We start from the raw sequence: 25,425 nt of genomic DNA on the forward strand, positions 1-25,425 counted from the left end.
GGATAGATAGAGAGGAGCTGTGTGCCCAAGTGTCTCCCTGCTCATTACATTTCCAGATCATTCTAGAAAACCCCATGGAGCTGCATAGAATCGATGTAGAAATATTAGATATCAATGATCATGCTCCTGTTTTTAAAAAGAAGGAAATTACATTTCAAATTAGTGAATCTGCTTTGTCTGGGGCTCGATATTCAATCGACAGCGCGAAAGATCCTGATGTTGGTCTAAATTCACTCCAGACGTATAAACTCAATCCCAGCGACCATTTTACACTCAAATCATTCTCTCGCCCTGATGGCTCTAAATACGTGGAGATGGTGCTGCAGACGCAGTTAGACAGAGAGAAACAAGGTGAACATAAACTGGTTTTAACTGCGTTCGACGGAGGAATACCTTCAAAATCCGGTGCTATTAAAGTAAACATTGTTGTTCTTGATGCAAACGACAACGCTCCTTCATTCACCCAGTCTGTCTATCGAGTTAATCTGCCCGAAAACACCCCTTTGGGGTCTGTTATCATGTCGGTTTCTGCCATAGATGCAGACGAGGGGACAAACGGAGACATTGAATATTCTTTGTCTCAGAGCAGCCACAGTGTTTCAGATCTCTTCAGCATAGACCGTTTTAACGGGGAGATCACAGTTAAAGGTGATTTAGATTTCGAAATATCAAAATACCATGAGTTGGATATAGAAGCGACAGACAAAGGTGGTTTAACGGATACGTGTAAAGTGCTTATTGATATAACGGATGTGAACGACAATCCTCCTGTTATAAGCGTGATGTCATTCTCTAACGCAATACCGGAGGACGCAGCGCCGGAGACTGTGATAGCGATGCTGAATGTTAAAGATTTAGATTCGGGGAGAAACGGACAGGTTAAGTGTTCAATTGATCCAAATTTGCCGTTAAAAATTAAGTCGTTGAACGCCAATTTCTACAGTTTAGTCACTGAACAGTTATTAGACCGCGAAGCAATATCTGACTATAATATCACAATAACAGCTGTTGATGAGGGCTCGCCCTCTTTCTCTACTAATAAAACCTTAAATCTGAAAATCTCTGATGTCAATGACAACGCCCCTGTTTTTCAGCGTCAGTCATACACCGCATATGTGCTGGAAAATAATCCACCCGGAGTCTCTGTTTCATCTGTTAAAGCGCACGACAAAGACTCCGGCAATAACGCGCGTATTTCATATTTTCTGGAAGATATTCTTGTGAATGGCGTCTCTGCTTCGACGTATATTTCAGTGAATGCAGAGAGCGGAGAGATTCTCGCTGTTCGTTCTTTCGATTATGAGCAAATCAAAGAATTTAACATCCGCGTAAAAGCGCAAGACGGAGGAAACCCGCCTCTCAGCAGCAACGTGAGTGTGAGAATAATTATTCAGGACCAGAATGACAACGCGCCTCAGGTTCTGTATCCGGTCCAGTCTGGTGCTTCTGTGGTGGCTGAAATAGTGCCTCGTTCGGCAGATGTGGGTTATCTGGTCACTAAAGTGGTGGCTGTTGATGTGGACTCTGGACAGAATGCCTGGCTCTCATATAAACTGCAGAAAGCCACAGACAGGGCGCTGTTTGAAGTGGGCTTACAGAATGGAGAAATAAGAACTGTACGTCAAGTGACAGATAAAGATGCTGTGAAACAAAGGCTCACTGTTGTAGTGGAGGACAACGGGCAGCCCTCTCGTTCAGCTACAGTCAATGTGAACGTGGCGGTGGCGGACAGCTTCCCTGAAGTGCTCTCCGAGTTCACTGACTTTACGCACGACAAGGAATACAACGACAACCTGACTTTTTATCTCGTCTTGGCCTTGGCTGTAGTTTCCTTTCTCTTTATCGTGTCTATCATAGCCATACTGTCAGTCAAATGCTACAGATGGAGACGTGAGCGGATGTATTACAAATCTGGCGCGAATCTGCCGGTTATTCCGTATTATCCGCCTCTTTACGCAGACGTAGGGGGCACAGGAACTTTACAGCACGTGTACAATTATGAGGTTTGCAGAACCACTGACTCCAGAAAGAGTGATCTGAAATACGTCAGACCTTGTAGTGAGAGCGTCATTAGTCTGGACACCAGTGGAGCACAGACACTCCCGCATGCGCAGAGAGACAAACTGACCAGTGAAGTGTTTGATGATCAGGTGAGCTCGAGTCAATGGTTATGATTATGACGTTTTGATGTCAATGTTATTTTTCTCTCTCTCTCATTGTTGTTATTGTGCACTGTATTTTTATTTTATTATTATTGACAGTGGGAAAGTACATTTGAGGTTGCAGATATTTACAGTATAAAACAATGACAATGTTTCATGTATTACATTATGGCGTATTGGTGACCATATATTTTCCATAACTTTTATCTATTAATCTCCATGGCATGTCTCCCATAAGCATCTTTTTCCAAGCATCCAAGCAAACAGCCTCAGACCACTCATATAAATCCATTACATGCAACTTATTTGTTTCTTTCTCACATCTTTCATGGTTTAACAGAGACAACAGGACATTTAATAAATTGTATCAATGTACTTTGATAATTTGAAAGCCATATTGCACTATTACTGTGGATAAAAACATGTTAAATTTGCATTTAAACCCATAAGCAATCTCTACAGTCTACACAAGCGACGTGACATTTTTTTACATGACAGATAATACCTGCTGTATTACAATATGTTGGCCTTCTTTGATAGGCATAACTATAATGGCAATCCTCCTTTCTCCAATTGTTAGTTTAAATGTGGTCTTGTAGCCTGTCTACAAAATAGACACAACTTGCATGTTGCACTGGCAGTTTCACAGTGCAAACCTGGTCTCACATTGCTGTTGGTCTGAGTAGGTTTAATACTGATGCCCTTCATTTTAATCATGTTCATCTGTTAAATTTCCAGCAGCCAATATATAATGATTAAATTTGCATGCAATTGCATTATATTCATTTTCTTATTGGTCACTTTTATATATCTCTATGAAGAGGAGCATCATTACATCAGTAATTCTGCCATCATTATTTCTCTATTAAAATCATTAATATTTACTAACTTCAGGCGCCTCGACAGGAGTACAAACTATATCCATGTTTGGCAGAATTTCGGCACTATTTACATGAATCTTTCAGGTATTTTCAATCCTGGACACATTGGCAAAAATGTCAGCCTTAGTTCAGCACTCTTCGACTGGACAGCTCCCGTAATGACGTACTGGAGTTTAGTTTAATAAGTGATCTTCGTGCTTGTTTGTGAAACAGGAGATTCTCCATCCTAAAATAATTTAAGAGGTTAATATGACCCTAAAAGCGTGATTTGCAACGTTATCCATGAACCCATTTTAGATGTTTAATTTAGTATTCTTCCATTAAATCTTTTTGCAGTGTGCATGAAAGGGCTGAGTTTTAATGTATAGTTTTTCTATCATACCTTTTCATGAATGGTTCATTTATATTTCTACTTAGATTTTAACTAATTTATGTTGGCCAGATTCTTTATATTATAAAAAATATATGTTGAGGCAGTGGAAAGTGTGTACACTTCTTTGATCTCAGTTGTTTGAGTTTTTTCTATTGCTCTTCATAACAATGTTTCAATGTAATATTTCTCTTATGCTCTAAGTGCCGCTGTTGTTCAATTTGTGCGAGTTTCCGACATTCTTTTTTAGATCCTCCTACAGTTGCATTTGTTTCTGACGTCACACAGTCTTCAGAATCTCTCGTTCATTTCAGACAGACTCTTCCAAAAACTGGCGCGTCGAGATAGTCGCTGTGCTTTTTGGATACATTTTCTGTTTTTCGTTCTTTCTGAGTCTTTGGATCTTTGTCTCATCATCTTTATTGGAATAGAAGATCTGGAATATGTCGGTTCTTTGTTCTTTTAACGCCCAAAGAGGCGCATCGTCGACACGGATTGCATCATGGCTAATGCAGCCTCTCGTGCTGTGCGTCTTTGTCATGGCCGTTGCGCACGGGCAGGTCCGTTATTCTATCCCAGAGGAGATGACAAAGGGCTCGCTGGTGGGAAATATCGTTCAGGATCTCGGTTTGGATGTTAAGAGGCTGAAATCTGGTCGAGCGCGGATCTTTACGGAGGACAGTCGTGAGTACATCGGTCTGAATGTGGATAAAGGGACTCTGGTAGTGAAAGAGAGGATAGATAGAGAGGAGCTGTGTGCCCAAGTGTCTCCCTGCTCATTACACTTTCAGATCATTCTAGAAAACCCCATGGAGCTGCATAGAATCGATGTAGAAATATTAGATATCAATGATCATGCACCTGTCTTTATTCGAAAAGAAATAAGCTTTCAAATTAGCGAGCTAGCCCTTCCCGGTGCAAAATTTTCTTTGGATAATGCGCACGATTCCGATGTAGGGTTCAATACTCTTCAGAGATACACTCTTAATCCAACTGATTATTTCTCTTTGAAAGAACAGACAGGACACTGATGGATTGAAATATGTAGAAATGATTTTACAAACACCATCTCGATAGAGAAAAACAGGAGGAGTATAAATTAACATTGATGGCGTTTGATGGCGGCAGTCCTCAGAAATCAGGCACTATTCAAATAAGTGTTTTAGTTATTGATGCAAACGACAATGCTCCTGTATTTAGTCTCTCCGTGTACAGAGTTTCCTTGTTAGAGAATTCACCAAAAGGACACTAATGTCGTACAGTGTGACTGCAACTGATAAAGACAAAGGAACGAATGCTGAACTGACATATTCCTTCTCCCAAACATCGGGTAAGGCTTTAGAGCTATTCCAAATAAATTCAGACAAGCGGACCATTACTGTTAACGGTGACCTAGATTTCGAAAAGTCCAAACATTTTCAGTTGAACGTTGAGGCAACGGACAAAGGTGGCTTGACAGATTCCAGCAAAGTTATCGTCGAATTAATTGATATTAATGACAATGCCCCTATGATAATTGTAATTTCATTTTCTAATCCAATACCAGAAGATGCCGCAGCAGAGACTGTGATAGCGATGTTGAATATTAAAGATTTAGATTCAGGAAAAAATGGACAGGTAAAATGCTTAATTGATCCAAATTTTCCTTTCAAAGTGAAGTCAATCATGCCCAAAATTTCTACAGTTTGATCACTGATGAGCTGTTAGACCGCGAAGCAATATCTGACTATAATATCACAATAACAGCTGTTGATGAGGGCTCGCCCTCTTTCTCTACTAATAAAACCTTAAATCTGAAAATCTCTGACGTCAATGACAACGCCCCTGTTTTTCAGCGTCAGTCATACACCGCATATGTGCTGGAAAATAATCCACCCGGAGTCTCTGTTTCATCTGTTAAAGCGCACGACAAAGACTCCGGCAATAACGCGCGTATTTCATATTTTCTGGAAGATATTCTTGTGAATGGCGTCTCTGCTTCGACGTATATTTCAGTGAATGCAGAGAGCGGAGAGATTCTCGCTGTTCGTTCTTTCGATTATGAGCAAATCAAAGAATATAACATCCGCGTAAAAGCGCAAGACGGAGGAAACCCTCCTCTCAGCAGCAACGTGAGTGTGAGAATAATTATTCAGGACCAGAATGACAACGCGCCTCAGGTTCTGTATCCGGTCCAGTCTGGTGCTTCTGTGGTGGCTGAAATAGTGCCTCGTTCGGCAGATGTGGGTTATCTGGTCACTAAAGTGGTGGCTGTTGATGTGGACTCTGGACAGAATGCCTGGCTCTCATATAAACTGCAGAAAGCCACAGACAGGGCGCTGTTTGAAGTGGGCTTACAGAATGGAGAAATAAGAACTGTACGTCAAGTGACAGATAAAGATGCTGTGAAACAAAGGCTCACTGTTGTAGTGGAGGACAACGGGCAGCCCTCTCGTTCAGCTACAGTCAATGTGAACGTGGCGGTGGCGGACAGCTTCCCTGAAGTGCTCTCCGAGTTCACTGACTTTACGCACGACAAGGAATACAACGACAACCTGACTTTTTATCTCGTCTTGGCCTTGGCTGTAGTTTCCTTTCTCTTTATCGTGTCTATCATAGCCATACTGTCAGTCAAATGCTACAGATGGAGACGTGAGCGGATGTATTACAAATCTGGCGCGAATCTGCCGGTTATTCCGTATTATCCGCCTCTTTACGCAGACGTAGGTGGCACAGGAACTTTACAGCACGTGTACAATTATGAGGTTTGCAGAACCACTGACTCCAGAAAGAGTGATCTGAAATACGCCAGACCTTGCAGTGAGAGCATCATTAGTCTGGACACCAGTGGAGCACAGACACTCACGCATGCGCAGAGAGACAAACTGACCAGTGAAGTGTTTGATGATCAGGTGAGCTCGAGTGAAAGTTTATGAAAATGACTTTTTGATGAAATGCTCATTTCCTCGTTTTGATTTTTGTTGTTAGTGTACACTGTAACATATTATTTATGAATTTTCGTTTGAATATGTCAGCTGTGATTGGCAGAAATGTCCAGTATAAATCAGTGACGATGTTTTAGGCATTTCGGGAGGGTATATTGCTGTCCCTTTTGCTGTAATATAGCTTAAATAATTATTAAATAAAAATACATGTATTTTGAAATATACTGTAATTGTTTACTGACAATCAAGTACTATGTTTTACTTTTGCATTATCCATTAAAATTACAACAACGAACTATTCGACGCGCGCGCAAATTGGGAACAGCGTCTCAATCTTTCGTGCCAGAATACATTTTTATAAATAGCTATTTTGTATTTTCAACTTAACTTTTAACTAATGTATTTTTCCATATTTTTGAGGTCTTCTGTTCAATTCATGTTAAATTTGGGGATTTATTTTTTTTAAATCATGTCAAAGTGTTTAAAACAACATGTGTGTTCTTCTTTGACCGCATCTTTAGTTTTTTGGTGTTGCTTTTTCTCATGAAATATTTCCATGTAATCTTTCACTTTTACTGTAAGTGTCGCTGTTGTTCAGTGTGTGCTGGTTTAAAACGCTCGTTTTTAGATCCTCCTCCACTTTCTGACATCACACAGTCTTCAGAATATATATTTCATTTCAGACGGTCTCTTTCTATTACTGGCGCGTCGAGATAGTCGCTGTGATTTTCGGATAATTATCTTGTTTTTCGTCCTTCCTGAGTCTTTGGATCTTTGTCTCATCATCTTTATTGGAATAGAAGATCTGGAATATGTCGGTTCTTTGTTCTTTTAACGCCCAAAGAGGCGCATCGTCGACACGGATTGCATCATGGCTAATGCAGCCTCTCGTGCTGTGCGTCTTTGTCATGGCCGTTGCGCACGGGCAGGTCCGTTATTCTATCCCAGAGGAGATGACAAAGGGCTCGCTGGTGGGAAATATCGTTCAGGATCTCGGTTTGGATGTTAAGAGGCTGAAATCTGGTCGAGCGCGGATCTTTACGGAGGACAGTCGTGAGTACATCGGTCTGAATGTGGATAAAGGGACTCTGGTAGTGAAAGAGAGGATAGATAGAGAGGAGCTGTGTGCCCAAGTGTCTCCCTGCTCATTACACTTTCAGATCATTCTAGAAAACCCCATGGAGCTGCATAGAATCGATGTAGAAATATTAGATATCAATGACCATGCACCTGTCTTTATTCGAAAAGAAATAAGCTTTCAAATTAGCGAGCTAGCCCTTCCCGGTGCAAAATTTTCTTTGGATAATGCGCACGATTCCGATGTAGGGTTCAATACTCTTCAGAGATACACTCTTAATCCAACTGATTATTTCTCTTTGAAAGAACAGACAGGACATGATGGATTGAAATATGTAGAAATGATTTTACAAACACATCTCGATAGAGAAAAACAGGAGGAGTATAAATTAACATTGATGGCGTTTGATGGCGGCAGTCCTCAGAAATCAGGCACTATTCAAATAAGTGTTTTAGTTATTGATGCAAACGACAATGCTCCTGTATTTAGTCTCCCCGTGTACAGAGTTTCCTTGTTAGAGAATTCACCAAAAGACACTAATGTCGTAAGTGTGACTGCAACTGATAAAGACAAAGGAACGAATGCTGAACTGACATATTCCTTCTCCCAAACATCGGGTAAGGCTTTAGAGCTATTCCAAATAAATTCAGAAAGCGGGACCATTACTGTTAACGGTGACCTAGATTTCGAAAAGTCCAAACATTTTCAGTTGAACGTTGAGGCAACGGACAAAGGTGGCTTGACAGATTCCAGCAAAGTTATCGTCGAATTAATTGATATTAATGACAATGCCCCCATGATAATTGTAATTTCATTTTCTAATCCAATACCCGAGGATGCCGCAGCAGAGACTGTGATAGCGATGTTGAATATTAAAGATTTAGATTCAGGAAAAAATGGACAGGTAAAATGCTTAATTGATCCAAATTTTCCTTTCAAAGTGAAGTCAAATGCCCAAAATTTCTACAGTTTGATCACTGATGAGCTGTTAGACCGCGAAGCAATATCTGACTATAATATCACAATAACAGCTGTTGATGAGGGCTCGCCCTCTTTCTCTACTAATAAAACCTTAAATCTGAAAATCTCTGACGTCAATGACAACGCCCCTGTTTTTCAGCGTCAGTCATACACCGCATATGTGCTGGAAAATAATCCACCCGGAGTCTCTGTTTCATCTGTTAAAGCGCACGACAAAGACTCCGGCAATAACGCGCGTATTTCATATTTTCTGGAAGATATTCTTGTGAATGGCGTCTCTGCTTCGACGTATATTTCAGTGAATGCAGAGAGCGGAGAGATTCTCGCTGTTCGTTCTTTCGATTATGAGCAAATCAAAGAATATAACATCCGCGTAAAAGCGCAAGACGGAGGAAACCCTCCTCTCAGCAGCAACGTGAGTGTGAGAATAATTATTCAGGACCAGAATGACAACGCGCCTCAGGTTCTGTATCCGGTCCAGTCTGGTGCTTCTGTGGTGGCTGAAATAGTGCCTCGTTCGGCAGATGTGGGTTATCTGGTCACTAAAGTGGTGGCTGTTGATGTGGACTCTGGACAGAATGCCTGGCTCTCATATAAACTGCAGAAAGCCACAGACAGGGCGCTGTTTGAAGTGGGCTTACAGAATGGAGAAATAAGAACTGTACGTCAAGTGACAGATAAAGATGCTGTGAAACAAAGGCTCACTGTTGTAGTGGAGGACAACGGGCAGCCCTCTCGTTCAGCTACAGTCAATGTGAACGTGGCGGTGGCGGACAGCTTCCCTGAAGTGCTCTCCGAGTTCACTGACTTTACGCACGACAAGGAATACAACGACAACCTGACTTTTTATCTCGTCTTGGCCTTGGCTGTAGTTTCCTTTCTCTTTATCGTGTCTATCATAGCCATACTGTCAGTCAAATGCTACAGATGGAGACGTGAGCGGATGTATTACAAATCTGGCGCGAATCTGCCGGTTATTCCGTATTATCCGCCTCTTTACGCAGACGTAGGTGGCACAGGAACTTTACAGCACGTGTACAATTATGAGGTTTGCAGAACCACTGACTCCAGAAAGAGTGATCTGAAATACGCCAGACCTTGCAGTGAGAGCATCATTAGTCTGGACACCAGTGGAGCACAGACACTCACGCATGCGCAGAGAGACAAACTGACCAGTGAAGTGTTTGATGATCAGGTGAGCTCGAGTGAAAGTTTATGAAAATGACTTTTTGATGAAATGCTCATTTCCTCGTTTTGATTTTTGTTGTTAGTGTACACTGTAACATATTATTTATGAATTTTCGTTTGAATATGTCAGCTGTGATTGGCAGAAATGTCCAGTATAAATCAGTGACGATGTTTTAGGCATTTCGGGAGGGTATATTGCTGTCCCTTTTGCTGTAATATAGCTTAAATAATTATTAAATAAAAATACATGTATTTTGAAATATACTGTAATTGTTTACTGACAATCAAGTACTATGTTTTACTTTTGCATTATCCATTAAAATTACAACAACGAACTATTCGACGCGTGCGCAAATTGGGAACAGCGTCTCAATCTTTCGTGCCAGAATACATTTTTATAAATAGCTATTTTGTATTTTCAACTTAACTTTTAACTAATGTATTTTTCCATATTTTTGAGGTCTTCTGTTCAATTCATGTTAAATTTGGGGATTTATTTTTTTTAAATCATGTCAAAGTGTTTAAAACAACATGTGTGTTCTTCTTTGACCGCATCTTTAGTTTTTTGGTGTTGCTTTTTCTCATGAAATATTTCCATGTAATCTTTCACTTTTACTGTAAGTGTCGCTGTTGTTCAGTGTGTGCTGGTTTAAAACGCTCGTTTTTAGATCCTCCTCCACTTTCTGACATCACACAGTCTTCAGAATATATATTTCATTTCAGACGGTCTCTTTCTATTACTGGCGCGTCGAGATAGTCGCTGTGATTTTCGGATAATTATCTTGTTTTTCGTCCTTCCTGAGTCTTTGGATCTTTGTCTCATCATCTTTATTGGAATAGAAGATCTGGAATATGTCGGTTCTTTGTTCTTTTAACGCCCAAAGAGGCGCATCGTCGACACGGATTGCATCATGGCTAATGCAGCCTCTCGTGCTGTGCGTCTTTGTCATGGCCGTTGCGCACGGGCAGGTCCGTTATTCTATCCCAGAGGAGATGACAAAGGGCTCGCTGGTGGGAAATATCGTTCAGGATCTCGGTTTGGATGTTAAGAGGCTGAAATCTGGTCGAGCGCGGATCTTTACGGAGGACAGTCGTGAGTACATCGGTCTGAATGTGGATAAAGGGACTCTGGTAGTGAAAGAGAGGATAGATAGAGAGGAGCTGTGTGCCCAAGTGTCTCCCTGCTCATTACATTTCCAGATCATTCTAGAAAACCCCATGGAGCTGCACAGAATCGATGTAGAAATATTAGACATCAATGATCATGCTCCAGTTTTCACTAGAAAGGAGATACACTTTCAGATTAGCGAGATGGCTGTGCCCGGTGCTCGCTTTTCTTTAGATAGTGCGCACGATCCTGATGTGGGTTTGAATACGCTCCAAAGATACAATCTGTTACCAACTGATCATTTCTCATTAAAAGAACTGTCGCGTGCTGATGGAACTATATACGTTGAAATGGTTTTGCAATCTCCATTAGACAGAGAGCAAAAAGAGGAACTCAAATTAACCTTGACTGCTTATGATGGAGGTAACCCTCAAAAATCTGGAACAGTTAAGGTAAGCGTCACAGTAATTGACGCAAACGACAATACCCCTGCGTTCAGTCTGTCAGCGTACAGAGTTTCTTTAGCGGAAAATGCACCAGTAGGTACAGTAGTGCTGACAGTGAGTGCAACAGACAAAGACAAAGGATCATACGGTGAGGTGACATATTCGTTTTCACAAAGCTCTGGAAAAGATTTAGACCTTTTTAGAATTGATCCGGACAACGGAAACGTTTACGTGAATGGCCTGTTGGACTATGAAAAATCAAAGCAATACGAGCTTAACCTTGAGGCCATGGATAAGGGAGGACTAACTGATAATAGTAAAGTGCTTATTGAATTAACTGACGTTAATGATAATGCACCTGTAATCAGTGTTATATCATTTTCCAGTCCCATTGCAGAAGACTCTGCGCCTGACACGGTGATTGCGATGCTCAATATTAAAGATATAGACTCCGGTAAAAACGGCCAAATTAAATGCTTCGTCAATTCAGACTTGCCATTTCGCATTAAATCATCCTCCGCTAATTTCTATAGTTTAGTTACTGATCAGGTTTTAGATCGCGAAGCAATATCTGACTATAATATCACAATAACAGCTGTTGATGAGGGCTCGCCCTCTTTCTCTACTAATAAAACCTTAAATCTGAAAATCTCTGATGTCAATGACAACGCCCCTGTTTTTCAGCGTCAGTCATACACCGCATATGTGCTGGAAAATAATCCACCCGGAGTCTCTGTTTCATCTGTTAAAGCGCACGACAAAGACTCTGGCAATAACGCGCGTATTTCATATTTTCTGGAAGATATTCTTGTGAATGGCGTCTCTGCTTCGACGTATATTTCAGTGAATGCAGAGAGCGGAGAGATTCTCGCTGTTCGTTCTTTCGATTATGAGCAAATCAAAGAATTTAACATCCGCGTAAAAGCGCAAGACGGCGGAAACCCTCCTCTCAGCAGCAACGTGAGTGTGAGAATAATTATTCAGGACCAGAATGACAACGCGCCTCAGGTTCTGTATCCGGTCCAGTCTGGTGCTTCTGTGGTGGCTGAAATAGTGCCTCGTTCGGCAGATGTGGGTTATCTGGTCACTAAAGTGGTGGCTGTTGATGTGGACTCTGGACAGAATGCCTGGCTCTCATATAAACTGCAGAAAGCCACAGACAGGGCGCTGTTTGAAGTGGGCTTACAGAATGGAGAAATAAGAACTGTACGTCAAGTGACAGATAAAGATACTGTGAAACAAAGGCTCACTGTTGTAGTGGAGGACAACGGGCAGCCCTCTCGTTCAGCTACAGTCAATGTGAACGTGGCGGTGGCGGACAGCTTCCCTGAAGTGCTCTCCGAGTTCACTGACTTTACGCACGACAAGGAATACAACGACAACCTGACTTTTTATCTCGTCTTGGCCTTGGCTGTAGTTTCCTTTCTCTTTATCGTGTCTATCATAGCCATACTGTCAGTCAAATGCTACAGATGGAGACGTGAGCGGATGTATTACAAATCTGGCGCGAATCTGCCGGTTATTCCGTATTATCCGCCTCTTTACGCAGACGTAGGGGGCACCGGAACTTTACAGCACGTGTACAATTATGAGGTTTGCAGAACCACTGACTCCAGAAAGAGTGATCTGAAATACGTCAGACCTTGCAGTGAGAGCATCATTAGTCTGGACACCAGTGGAGCACAGACACTCACGCATGCGCAGAGAGACAAACTGACCAGTGAAGATTCTTTTGATCAGGTGAGCTCGAGTGAAAGTTTATGAAAATGACTTTTTGATGAAATGCTCATTTCCTCGTTTTGATTTTTGTTGTTAGTGTACACTGTAACATATTATTTATGAATTTTCGGTTGAATATGTCAGCTGTGATTGGCAGAAATGTCCAGTGACGATGTTTTAGGCATTTCGGGAGGGTATATTGCTGTCAAATTTGCTGTAATATTGCTTTAATAATTATTAAATAAAAATACATGTATTTTGAAATATACTGTAATTGTTTACTGACAATCAAGTACTATGTTTTACTTTTGCATTATCCATTAAAATTACAACAACGAACTATTCGACGCAGCGCGCAAATTGGGAACAGCGTCTCAATCTTTCGTGCCAGAATACATTTTTATAAATAGCTATTTTGTATTTTCAACTTAACTTTTAACTAATGTATTTTTCCATATTTTTGAGGTCTTCTGTTCAATTCATGTTAAATTTGGGGATTTTTTTTTTTTAAATCATGTCAAAGTGTTTAAAACAACATGTGTGTTCTTCTTTGAACGCATCTTCTTTAGTTTTTTGGTGTTGCTTTTTCTCATGAAATATTTCCATGTAATCTTTCACTTTTACTGTAAGTGTCGCTGTTGTTCAGTGTGTGCTGGTTTAAAACGCTCGTTTTTAGATCCTCCTCCACTTTCTGACATCACACAGTCTGCAGAATATATATTTCATTTCAGACGGTCTCTTTCTATTACTGGCGCGTCGAGATAGTCGCTGTGATTTTCGGATAATTATCTTGTTTTTCGTCCTTCCTGAGTCTTTGGATCTTTGTCTCATCATCTTTATTGGAATAGAAGATCTGGAATATGTCGGTTCTTTGTTCTTTTAACGCCCAAAGAGGCGCATCGTCGACACGGATTGCATCATGGCTAATGCAGCCTCTCGTGCTGTGCGTCTTTGTCATGGCCGTTGCGCACGGGCAGGTCCGTTATTCTATCCCAGAGGAGATGACAAAGGGCTCGCTGGTGGGAAATATCGTTCAGGATCTCGGTTTGGATGTTAAGAGGCTGAAATCTGGTCGAGCGCGGATCTTTACGGAGGACAGTCGTGAGTACATCGGTCTGAATGTGGATAAAGGGACTCTGGTAGTGAAAGAGAGGATAGATAGAGAGGAGCTGTGTGCCCAAGTGTCTCCCTGCTCATTACATTTCCAGATCATTCTAGAAAACCCCATGGAGCTGCACAGAATCGATGTAGAAATATTAGACATCAATGATCATGCTCCAGTTTTCATGAAGAAGGAGATTACATTTCAAATTAGTGAATCTGCTTTGTCTGGGGCTCGATATTCAGTCGATAGTGCTAACGATGCGGACGAGGGGCTAAATTCAATTCAGACATATAAATTAAACACAAATGATAATTTTGTCCTTAAAATGTTGACTGATACTGACGGCACTAAATATGTGGAAATGGTTTTGCAAGCACCATTAGACAGAGAAACGCAGGAGGAGTATAATCTGATTTTGACGGCTTTTGACGGTGGTACCCCACAAAAAACTGGTACCTTAAAGATAAACGTTGTTGTTATGGATGCAAACGACAACGCACCTATTTTTAGTCAATCTGTCTACAGAGTTCCTGTCGCTGAAAATGCGAGAAAAGGATCATTAGTCTTACAGGTTAGTGCAACTGACGCGGATCAAGGAACAAATAAACACGTTTCTTATTCATTCTCGCAAAGCAGCCATAGAATCTTAGATATTTTCAACATTGATCCAACAAATGGCGATGTAACTGTTACTGGCCCTCTAGACTTTGAAAAATCTAGGAAATATGAATTGAATGTGGTGGCAACAGATCATGGCGGATTAACAGATACCGCTAAAGTGATGGTGGAAATTACAGATGTCAATGACAATGCGCCTGTGATTAATGTAATATCGTTTTCAAATCCTTTACCAGAAAATTCCGCCCCAGAGACTGTAATAGCGATGCTGAATGTCAAAGATTTAGATTCGGGGAAAAATGGACAGATGAGGTGTTTTATTGATCCTAGTTTACCATTCCGAATCAGACAATCAGCCTCAAATTTCTACAGTTTGATCACTGATGAGCTGTTAGACCGCGAAGCAATATCTGACTATAATATCACAATAACAGCTGTTGATGAGGGCTCGCCCTCTTTCTCTACTAATAAAACCTTAAATCTGAAAATCTCTGATGTCAATGACAACGCCCCTGTTTTTCAGCGTCAGTCATACACCGCATATGTGCTGGAAAATAATCCACCCGGAGTCTCTGTTTCATCTGTTAAAGCGCACGACAAAGACTCCGGCAATAACGCGCGTATTTCATATTTTCTGGAAGATATTCTTGTGAATGGCGTCTCTGCTTCGACGTATATTTCAGTGAATGCAGAGAGCGGAGAGATTCTCGCTGTTCGTTCTTTCGATTATGAGCAAATCAAAGAATTTAACATCCGCGTAAAAGCGCAAGACGGAGGAAACCCTCCTCTCAGCAGTAACGTGAGTGTGAGAATAATTATTCAAGACCAGAACGACAACGCGCCTCAGGTTCTGTATCCGGTCCAGTCTGGTGCTTCTGTGGTGGCTGAAATAGTGCCTCGTTCGGCAGATGTGGGTTATCTGGTCACTAAAGTGGTGGCTGTTGATGTGGACTCTGGACAGAATGCCTGGCTCTCATATAAACTGCAGAAAGCCACAGACAGGGCGCTGTTTGAGGTGGGCTTACAGAATGGAGAAATAAGAACTGTACGTCAAGTGACAGATAAAGATGCTGTGAAACAAAGGCTCACTGTTGTAGTGGAGGACAACGGGCAGCCCTCTCGTTCAGCTACAGTCAATGTGAACGTGGCGGTGGCGGACAGCTTCCCTGAAGTGCTCTCCGAGTTCACTGACTTTACGCACGACAAGGAATACAACGACAACCTGACTTTTTATCTCGTCTTGGCCTTGGCTGTAGTTTCCTTTCTCTTTATCGTGTCTATCATAGCCATACTGTCAGTCAAATGCTACAGATGGAGACGTGAGCGGATGTATTACAAATCTGGCGCGAATCTGCCGGTTATTCCGTATTATCCGCCTCTTTACGCAGACGTAGGGGGCACCGGAACTTTACAGCACGTGTACAATTATGAGGTCTGCAGAACCACTGACTCCAGAAAGAGTGATCTGAAATACGTCAGACCTTGCAGTGAGAGCATCATTAGTCTGGACACCAGTGGAGCACAGACACTCACGCATGCGCAGAGAGACAAACTGACCAATGACGATTCTTTTGATCAGGTGAGCTCGAGTCAAAGTTTATAAAAATTACTTTTTGATGAAATGCTTATTTCCTCGTTTTGATTTTTGTTGTTAGTGTACACTGTAAAATATTATTTATGAATTTTCGGTTGAAATGTCAGCTGTGATTGGCAGAAATGTCCAGTATAAATCAGTGACGATGTTTTAGGCATTTCGGGAGGGCATATTGCTGTCCCTTTTGCTGTAATATAGCTTAAATAATTATTAAATAAAAATACATGTATTTTGAAATATACTGTAATTGTTTACTGACAATCAAGTACTATGTTTTACTTTTGCATTATCCATTAAAATTACAACAACGAACTATTCGACGCGCATGCGCAAATTGGGAACAGCGTCTCAATCTTTCAGTGCCAGAATACATTTTTATAAATAGCTATTTTGTATTTTCCACTTAACTTTTAACTAATGTATTTTTCCATATTTTTGAGGTCTTCTGTTCAATTCATGTTAAATTTGGGGATTTATTTTTTTAAATCATGTCAAAGTGTTTAAAACAACATGTGTGTTCTTCTTTGAACGCATCTTCTTTAGTTTTTTGGTGTTGCTTTTTCTCATGAAATATTTCCATGTAATCTTTCACTTTTACTGTAAGTGTCGCTGTTGTTCAGTGTGTGCTGGTTTAAAACGCTCGTTTTTAGATCCTCCTCCACTTTCTGACATCACACAGTCTGCAGAATATATATTTCATTTCAGACGGTCTCTTTCTATTACTGGCGCGTCGAGATAGTCGCTGTGATTTTCGGATAATTATCTTGTTTTTCGTCCTTCCTGAGTCTTTGGATCTTTGTCTCATCATCTTTATTGGAATAGAAGATCTGGAATATGTCGGTTCTTTGTTCTTTTAACGCCCAAAGAGGCGCATCGTCGACACGGATTGCATCATGGCTAATGCAGCCTCTCGTGCTGTGCGTCTTTGTCATGGCCGTTGCGCACGGGCAGGTCCGTTATTCTATCCCAGAGGAGATGACAAAGGGCTCGCTGGTGGGAAATATCGTTCAGGATCTCGGTTTGGATGTTAAGAGGCTGAAATCTGGTCGAGCGCGGATCTTTACGGAGGACAGTCGTGAGTACATCGGTCTGAATGTGGATAAAGGGACTCTGGTAGTGAAAGAGAGGATAGATAGAGAGGAGCTGTGTGCCCAAGTGTCTCCCTGCTCATTACATTTCCAGATCATTCTAGAAAACCCCATGGAGCTGCATAGAATCGATGTAGAAATATTAGACATCAATGATCATGCTCCAGTTTTCACTAGAAAGGAGATACACTTTCAGATTAGCGAGATGGCTGTGCCCGGTGCTCGCTTTTCTTTAGATAGTGCGCACGATCCTGATGTGGGTTTGAATACGCTCCAAAGATACAATCTGTTACCAACTGATCATTTCTCATTAAAAGAACTATCGCGTGCTGATGGAACTATATACGTTGAAATGGTTTTGCAATCTCCATTAGACAGAGAGCAAAAAGAGGAACTCAAATTAACCTTGACTGCTTATGATGGAGGTAACCCTCAAAAATCTGGAACAGTTAAGGTAAGCGTCACAGTAATTGACGCAAACGACAATACCCCCGCGTTCAGTCAGTCAGCGTACAGAGTTTCTTTAGCGGAAAATGCACCAGTAGGTACAGTAGTGCTGACAGTGAGTGCAACAGACAAAGACAAAGGATCATACGGTGAGGTGACATATTCGTTTTCACAAAGCTCTGGAAAAGATTTAGACCTTTTTAGAATTGATCCGGACAACGGAAACGTTTACGTGAATGGCCTGTTGGACTATGAAAAATCAAAGCAATACGAGCTTAACCTTGAGGCCATGGATAAGGGAGGACTAACTGATAATAGTAAAGTGCTTATTGAATTAACTGACGTTAATGATAATGCACCTGTAATCAGTGTTATATCATTTTCCAGTCCCATTGCAGAAGACTCTGCGCCTGACACGGTGATTGCGATGCTCAATATTAAAGATATAGACTCCGGTAAAAACGGACAGATTAAATGCTTCGTCAATTCAGACTTGCCATTTCGCATCAAATCATCCTCCGCTAATTTCTATAGTTTAGTTACTGATCAGGTTGTAGATCGCGAAGCAATATCTGACTATAATATCACAATAACAGCTGTTGATGAGGGCTCGCCCTCTTTCTCTACTAATAAAACCTTAAATCTGAAAATCTCTGATGTCAATGACAACGCCCCTGTTTTTCAGCGTCAGTCATACACCGCATATGTGCTGGAAAATAATCCACCCGGAGTCTCTGTTTCATCTGTTAAAGCGCACGACAAAGATTCCGGCAATAACGCGCGTATTTCATATTTTCTGGAAGATATTCTTGTGAATGGCGTCTCTGCTTCGACGTATATTTCAGTGAATGCAGAGAGCGGAGAGATTCTCGCTGTTCGTTCTTTCGATTATGAGCAAATCAAAGAATTTAACATCCGCGTAAAAGCGCAAGACGGAGGAAACCCTCCTCTCAGCAGCAACGTGAGTGTGAGAATAATTATTCAGGACCAGAATGACAACGCGCCTCAGGTTCTGTATCCGGTCCAGTCTGGTGCTTCTGTGGTGGCTGAAATAGTGCCTCGTTCGGCAGATGTGGGTTATCTGGTCACTAAAGTGGTGGCTGTTGATGTGGACTCTGGACAGAATGCCTGGCTCTCATATAAACTGCAGAAAGCCACAGACAGGGCGCTGTTTGAAGTGGGCTTACAGAATGGAGAAATAAGAACTGTACGTCAAGTGACAGATAAAGATGCTGTGAAACAAAGGCTCACTGTTGTAGTGGAGGACAACGGGCAGCCCTCTCGTTCAGCTACAGTCAATGTGAACGTGGCGGTGGCGGACAGCTTCCCTGAAGTGCTCTCCGAGTTCACTGACTTTACGCACGACAAGGAATACAACGACAACCTGACTTTTTATCTCGTCTTGGCCTTGGCTGTAGTTTCCTTTCTCTTTATCGTGTCTATCATAGCCATACTGTCAGTCAAATGCTACAGATGGAGACGTGAGCGGATGTATTACAAATCTGGCGCGAATCTGCCGGTTATTCCGTATTATCCGCCTCTTTACGCAGACGTAGGGGGCACAGGAACTTTACAGCACGTGTACAATTATGAGGTTTGCAGAACCACTGACTCCAGAAAGAGTGATCTGAAATACGTCAGACCTTGCAGTGAGAGCATCATTAGTCTGGACACCAGTGGAGCACAGACACTCACGCATGCGCAGAGAGACAAACTGACCAATGAAGATTCTTTTGATCAGGTGAGCTCGAGTCAAAGTTTATGAAAATGACTTTTTGATGAAATGCTCATTTCCTCGTTTTGATTTTTGTTGTTAGTGTACACTGTAACATATTATTTATGAATTTTCGGTTGAATATGTCAGCTGTGATTGGCAGAAATGTCCAGTATAAATCAGTGACGATGTTTTAGGCATTTCGGGAGGGTATATTGCTGTCAAATTTGCTGTAATATTGCTTTAATAATTATTAAATAAAAATACATGTATTTTGAAATATACTGTAATTGTTTACTGACAATCAAGTACTATGTTTTACTTTTGCATTATCCATTAAAATTACAACAACGAACTATTACAGCATGCATGTGCGCAAATTGGGAACAGCGTCTCAATCTTTCGTGCCAGAATACATTTTTATAAATAGCTATTTTGTATTTTCAACTTAACTTTTAACTAATGTATTTTTCCATATTTTGAGGTCTTCTGTTCAATTCATGTTAAATTTAGGGATTTATTCTTTTAAATCATGTCAAAGTGTTTAAAACAACATGTGTGTTCTTCTTTGAACGCATCTTCTTTAGTTTTTTGGTGTTGCTTTTTCTCATGAAATATTTCCATGTAATCTTTCACTTTTACTGTAAGTGTCGCTGTTGTTCAGTGTGTGCTGGTTTAAAACGCTCGTTTTTAGATCCTCCTCCACTTTCTGACATCACACAGTCTGCAGAATATATATTTCATTTCAGACGGTCTCTTTCTATTACTGGCGCGTCGAGATAGTCGCTGTGATTTTCGGATAATTATCTTGTTTTTCGTCCTTTCTGAGTCTTTGGATCTTTGTCTCATCATCTTTAATGGAATAGAAGATCTGGAATATGTCGGTTCTTTGTTCTTTTAACGCCCAAAGAGGCGCATCGTCGACACGGATTGCATCATGGCTAATGCAGCCTCTCGTGCTGTGCGTCTTTGTCATGGCCGTTGCGCACGGGCAGGTCCGTTATTCTATCCCAGAGGAGATGACAAAGGGCTCGCTGGTGGGAAATATCGTTCAGGATCTCGGTTTGGATGTTAAGAGGCTGAAATCTGGTCGAGCGCGGATCTTTACGGAGGACAGTCGTGAGTACATCGGTCTGAATGTGGATAAAGGGACTCTGGTAGTGAAAGAGAGGATAGATAGAGAGGAGCTGTGTGCCCAAGTATCTCCCTGCTCATTACATTTCCAGATCATTCTAGAAAACCCCATGGAGCTGCATAGAATCGATGTAGAAATATTAGACATCAATGATCATGCGCCTGTTTTCAAGAAAAAGGAGATTACATTTCAAATTAGTGAATCTGCTTTGTCTGGGGCTCGATATTCAATCGACAGCGCGAAAGATCCTGATGTTGGTCTAAATTCAATTCAGACGTATAAACTCAACCCGTCCGATCTTTTCACAGTTAAAATACCTGCTAATCTGGATGATACAAAATACGTAGAGATGATTTTGCAAAAACCCTTGGACAGAGAGACTGTGGCGGAACATAAACTGATCTTAACTGCATTTGATGGCGGAAATCCTCAGAAAACGGGCACAGTCCAAATAAACGTTATAGTTTTAGATGCAAATGACAATGCGCCAGTTTTCAGTCAGTCAGTCTATAGAGCTTCTATTCCCGAGAATATTTCCAAAGGATCCACTGTTTTACGGGTCAGTGCAACTGATGGAGATTTGGGGTCTAATGGAGATGTTACGTATTCTTTTTCTGAAAGCAGTGAAAGCTTTTCTGACCTTTTCAAAATAGGTTCGATTACCGGAGATATTACCATTAATGGTCCATTAGATTTTGAGAAATCCAAAAAATATGAATTATACGTCGAAGCAACAGACAAAGGAGGATTAAGCGATACCAGCAAAGTGCATATCGAAATGACAGATGTAAATGACAATGCTCCTATTATAAACATAATTTCATTTTCAAACCCTGTGCCGGAGAACTCCGCTTCGGAGACTGTTATAGCGATGTTGAATGTGAAAGATTTAGATTCGGGTAAAAACGGAATAGTTAAGTGCTACATTCCTCAAAATTTGCCATTTAAAATAAAGTCAACCACTCCAAATTTTTACAGTCTAGTAACTCATGAGCATTTGGATCGCGAAATGGTCTCTGACTATAATATCACAATAACAGCTGTTGATGAGGGCTCGCCCTCTTTCTCTACTAATAAAACCTTAAATCTGAAAATCTCTGATGTCAATGACAACGCCCCTGTTTTTCAGCGTCAGTCATACACCGCATATGTGCTGGAAAATAATCCACCCGGAGTCTCTGTTTCATCTGTTAAAGCGCATGACAAAGACTCCGGCAATAACGCGCGTATTTCATATTTTCTGGAAGATATTCTTGTGAATGGCGTCTCTGCTTCGACGTATATTTCAGTGAATGCAGAGAGCGGAGAGATTCTCGCTGTTCGTTCTTTCGATTATGAGCAAATCAAAGAATTTAACATCCGCGTAAAAGCGCAAGACGGCGGAAACCCTCCTCTCAGCAGCAACGTGAGTGTGAGAATCATTATTCAGGACCAGAATGACAACGCGCCTCAGGTTCTGTATCCGGTCCAGTCTGGTGCTTCTGTGGTGGCTGAAATAGTGCCTCGTTCGGCAGATGTGGGTTATCTGGTCACTAAAGTGGTGGCTGTTGATGTGGACTCTGGACAGAATGCCTGGCTCTCATATAAACTGCAGAAAGCCACAGACAGGGCGCTGTTTGAAGTGGGCTTACAGAATGGAGAAATAAGAACTGTACGTCAAGTGACAGATAAAGATGCTGTGAAACAAAGGCTCACTGTTGTAGTGGAGGACAACGGGCAGCCCTCTCGTTCAGCTACAGTCAATGTGAACGTGGCGGTGGCGGACAGCTTCCCTGAAGTGCTCTCCGAGTTCACTGACTTTACGCACGACAAGGAATACAACGACAACCTGACTTTTTATCTCGTCTTGGCCTTGGCTGTAGTTTCCTTTCTCTTTATCGTGTCTATCATAGCCATACTGTCAGTCAAATGCTACAGATGGAGACGTGAGCGGATGTATTACAAATCTGGCGCGAATCTGCCGGTTATTCCGTATTATCCGCCTCTTTACGCAGACGTAGGGGGCACCGGAACTTTACAGCACGTGTACAATTATGAGGTTTGCAGAACCACTGACTCCAGAAAGAGTGATCTGAAATACGTCAGACCTTGCAGTGAGAGCATCATTAGTCTGGACACCAGTGGAGCACAGACACTCCCGCATGCGCAGAGAGACAAACTGACCAATGAAGATTCTTTTGATCAGGTGAGCTCGAGTGAAAGTTTATGAATTTGACTTTTTGATGAAATGCTCATTTCCTCTTTCTGATTTTTGTTGTTAGTGTACACTGTAACATATTATTTATGAATTTTCGGTTGAATATGTCAGATGTGATTGGCAGAAATGTCCAGTATAAATCAGTGACGATGTTTTCGGCATTACGGGAGGGTATATTGATGTCCCTTTTGCTGTAATATAACTTTACATGTATATTTAAATATACTGTAATTGTTTAATGACAATCAATCACTTTGTTTTACTGTTGCATTATCCATTAAAATTAAAACAACGAACTATTTGCTGCCCGCGCACGTTTGTGTGTGTTTGTGTGTGTTTGTGTGTGTTTGTGTGTGTTTGTGTGTGCGCGCGCAAATGGGGAACAGCGTCTCAATCTTTCGTGCCAGAATAATTATTTTTTTATAAATAGCTATTTTGTATTTTCAACTTAACTTTTAACTAATGTATTTTTTCCATATTTTTGAGGTCTTCTGTTCAAACCCTGTTTCATTTAGGGATTTTTTTCTTCAGTTGTTTTGTTTTTGTTTGTTTTAATCATGTCAAAGTGTTTAAAACAACATGTGTGTTCTTCTTTGAACGCATCTTCTTTAGTTTTTTGGTGTTGCTTTTTCTCATGAAATATTTCCATGTAATCTTTCACTTTTACTGTAAGTGTCGCTGTTGTTCAGTGTGTGCTGGTTTAAAACGCTCGTTTTTAGATCCTCCTCCACTTTCTGACATCACACAGTCTGCAGAATATATATTTCATTTCAGACGGTCTCTTTCTATCACTGGCGCGTCGAGATAGTCGCTGTGATTTTCGGATAATTATCTTGTTTTTCGTCCTTTCTGAGTCTTTGGATCTTTGTCTCATCAGCTTTAATGGAATAGAAGATCTGGAATATGTCGGTTCTTTGTTCTTTTAACGCCCAAAGAGGCGCATCGTCGACACGGATTGCATCATGGCTAATGCAGCCTCTCGTGCTGTGCGTCTTTGTCATGGCCGTTGCGCACGGGCAGGTCCGTTATTCTATCCCAGAGGAGATGACAAAGGGCTCGCTGGTGGGAAATATCGTTCAGGATCTCGGTTTGGATGTTAAGAGGCTGAAATCTGGTCGAGCGCGGATCTTTACGGAGGACAGTCGTGAGTACATCGGTCTGAATGTGGATAAAGGGACTCTGGTAGTGAAAGAGAGGATAGATAGAGAGGAGCTGTGTGCCCAAGTGTCTCCCTGCTCATTACATTTCCAGATCATTCTAGAAAGCCCCATGGAGCTGCATAGAATCGATGTAGAAATATTAGACATCAATGATCATGCACCTGATTTTGCTCGAAAGGAAATAGATTTTCAAATAAGTGAATCTTGCCCTTCCTGGGGCTCGATTTTCTTTAGACAGCGCACAAGATCCTGACACTGGCACTAACGCGCTACAGTCATACACGCTAAAGACAACAGATAATTTCGTTCTGAAGGTACTAACGCGAAACGATGGCTCAAAATATGTCGAAATGGTTCTTCAAGTGCCTTTAGACAGAGAGTCTCAGCAAGAGCACAAATTAACACTTACAGCCTTTGATGGCGGCAGTCCTCAGAGAACTGGCACCGTTGGCATAAGTGTTATGGTCATAGATGCAAACGATAACGCCCCTGTGTTCAGTCTGCCTGTTTACCGAGTTAATTTATTTGAAAATTCACCGAATGGTGCTGTCGTAGTCAAAGTAAACGCCACCGATAATGACCAGGGGACAAACAGTGAGATCGCATATTCTTTTTCACGTAGTTCAGGAAAAGCTCTTGATTTGTTCCATATTGACACAAAAACGGGTGAAATTACCGTCAGAGGGATTTTAGATTACGAGAGATCAAAGCAGTTTGAGTTAAACATAGAGGCGACAGACAAAGGTGGGTTAACAGACTCCAGTAAAGTGATCATCGACATTACTGATGTAAATGACAATCCTCCTGTTCTAAGCCTGATTTCTTTTTCCAATCCAATACCGGAGGACGCAGCGCCGGAGACTGTGATAGCGATGATGAACGTCAAAGATTTAGATTCGGGGAGAAATGGACAGGTTAAATGTTCAATTGATAAAAATCTGCCTTTTAGAATTAAATCATCATCCGCGAATTTCTACAGTTTAGTCACTGAACAGATATTAGACCGAGAAGCAATATCTGACTATAATATCACAATAACAGCTGTTGATGAGGGCTCGCCCTCTTTCTCTACTAATAAAACCTTAAATCTGAAAATCTCTGATGTCAATGACAACGCCCCTGTTTTTCAGCGTCAGTCATACACCGCATATGTGCTGGAAAATAACCCACCCGGAGTCTCTGTTTCATCTGTTAAAGCGCATGACAAAGACTCTGGCAATAACGCGCGTATTTCTTATTTTCTGGAAGATATTCTTGTGAATGGCGTCTCTGCTTCGACGTATATTTCAGTGAATGCAGAGAGCGGAGAGATTCTCGCTGTTCGTTCTTTCGATTATGAGCAAATCAAAGAATTTAACATCCGCGTAAAAGCGCAAGACGGAGGCTCCCCTCCTCTCAGCAGCAACGTGAGTGTGAAAATCATTATTCAGGACCAGAACGACAACGCGCCTCAGGTTCTGTATCCGGTCCAGTCTGGTGCTTCTGTGGTGGCTGAAATAGTGCCTCGTTC

The 25,425-nt window shown here is 41.4% G+C and overlaps 2 protein-coding genes across 7 annotated transcripts in view; both read left to right on the plus strand.

The window, feature by feature from the left end:
• LOC127663409 (protocadherin gamma-A1-like) overlaps positions 1-25,425 on the plus strand; it is a 68,096-nt gene continuing 42,671 nt past the window's right edge. For 2 of the 6 annotated variants that reach the window (XM_052154992.1, XM_052154995.1), the window contains exons 1-2: positions 10,347-12,314; positions 15,596-16,012. In XM_052154992.1, coding sequence (XP_052010952.1) covers positions 10,437-12,314; positions 15,596-16,012 — 2,295 coding nt within the window. In that variant the 5' untranslated portion in view covers positions 10,347-10,436. Of the gene's footprint in view, positions 2,151-7,058; positions 9,407-10,346; positions 12,315-15,595; positions 16,160-20,172; positions 22,597-25,425 lie in introns of those variants that run through there. The other 4 variants (XM_052154991.1, XM_052154996.1, XM_052154993.1 and 1 more) reach the window with 4 other exon arrangements.
• LOC127663429 (protocadherin beta-14-like) lies at positions 23,569-24,242 on the plus strand. Its single transcript, XM_052155025.1, has one exon. It carries the CDS (start codon positions 23,659-23,661, stop codon positions 24,166-24,168), a length of 510 nt encoding a protein of 169 aa, XP_052010985.1. The 5' UTR covers positions 23,569-23,658; the 3' UTR covers positions 24,169-24,242.

Source organism: Xyrauchen texanus, chromosome 23 (genome assembly GCF_025860055.1).
Source record: "Xyrauchen texanus isolate HMW12.3.18 chromosome 23, RBS_HiC_50CHRs, whole genome shotgun sequence".
In the NCBI taxonomy this organism is placed as follows: Eukaryota; Metazoa; Chordata; class Actinopteri; order Cypriniformes; family Catostomidae; genus Xyrauchen; species Xyrauchen texanus.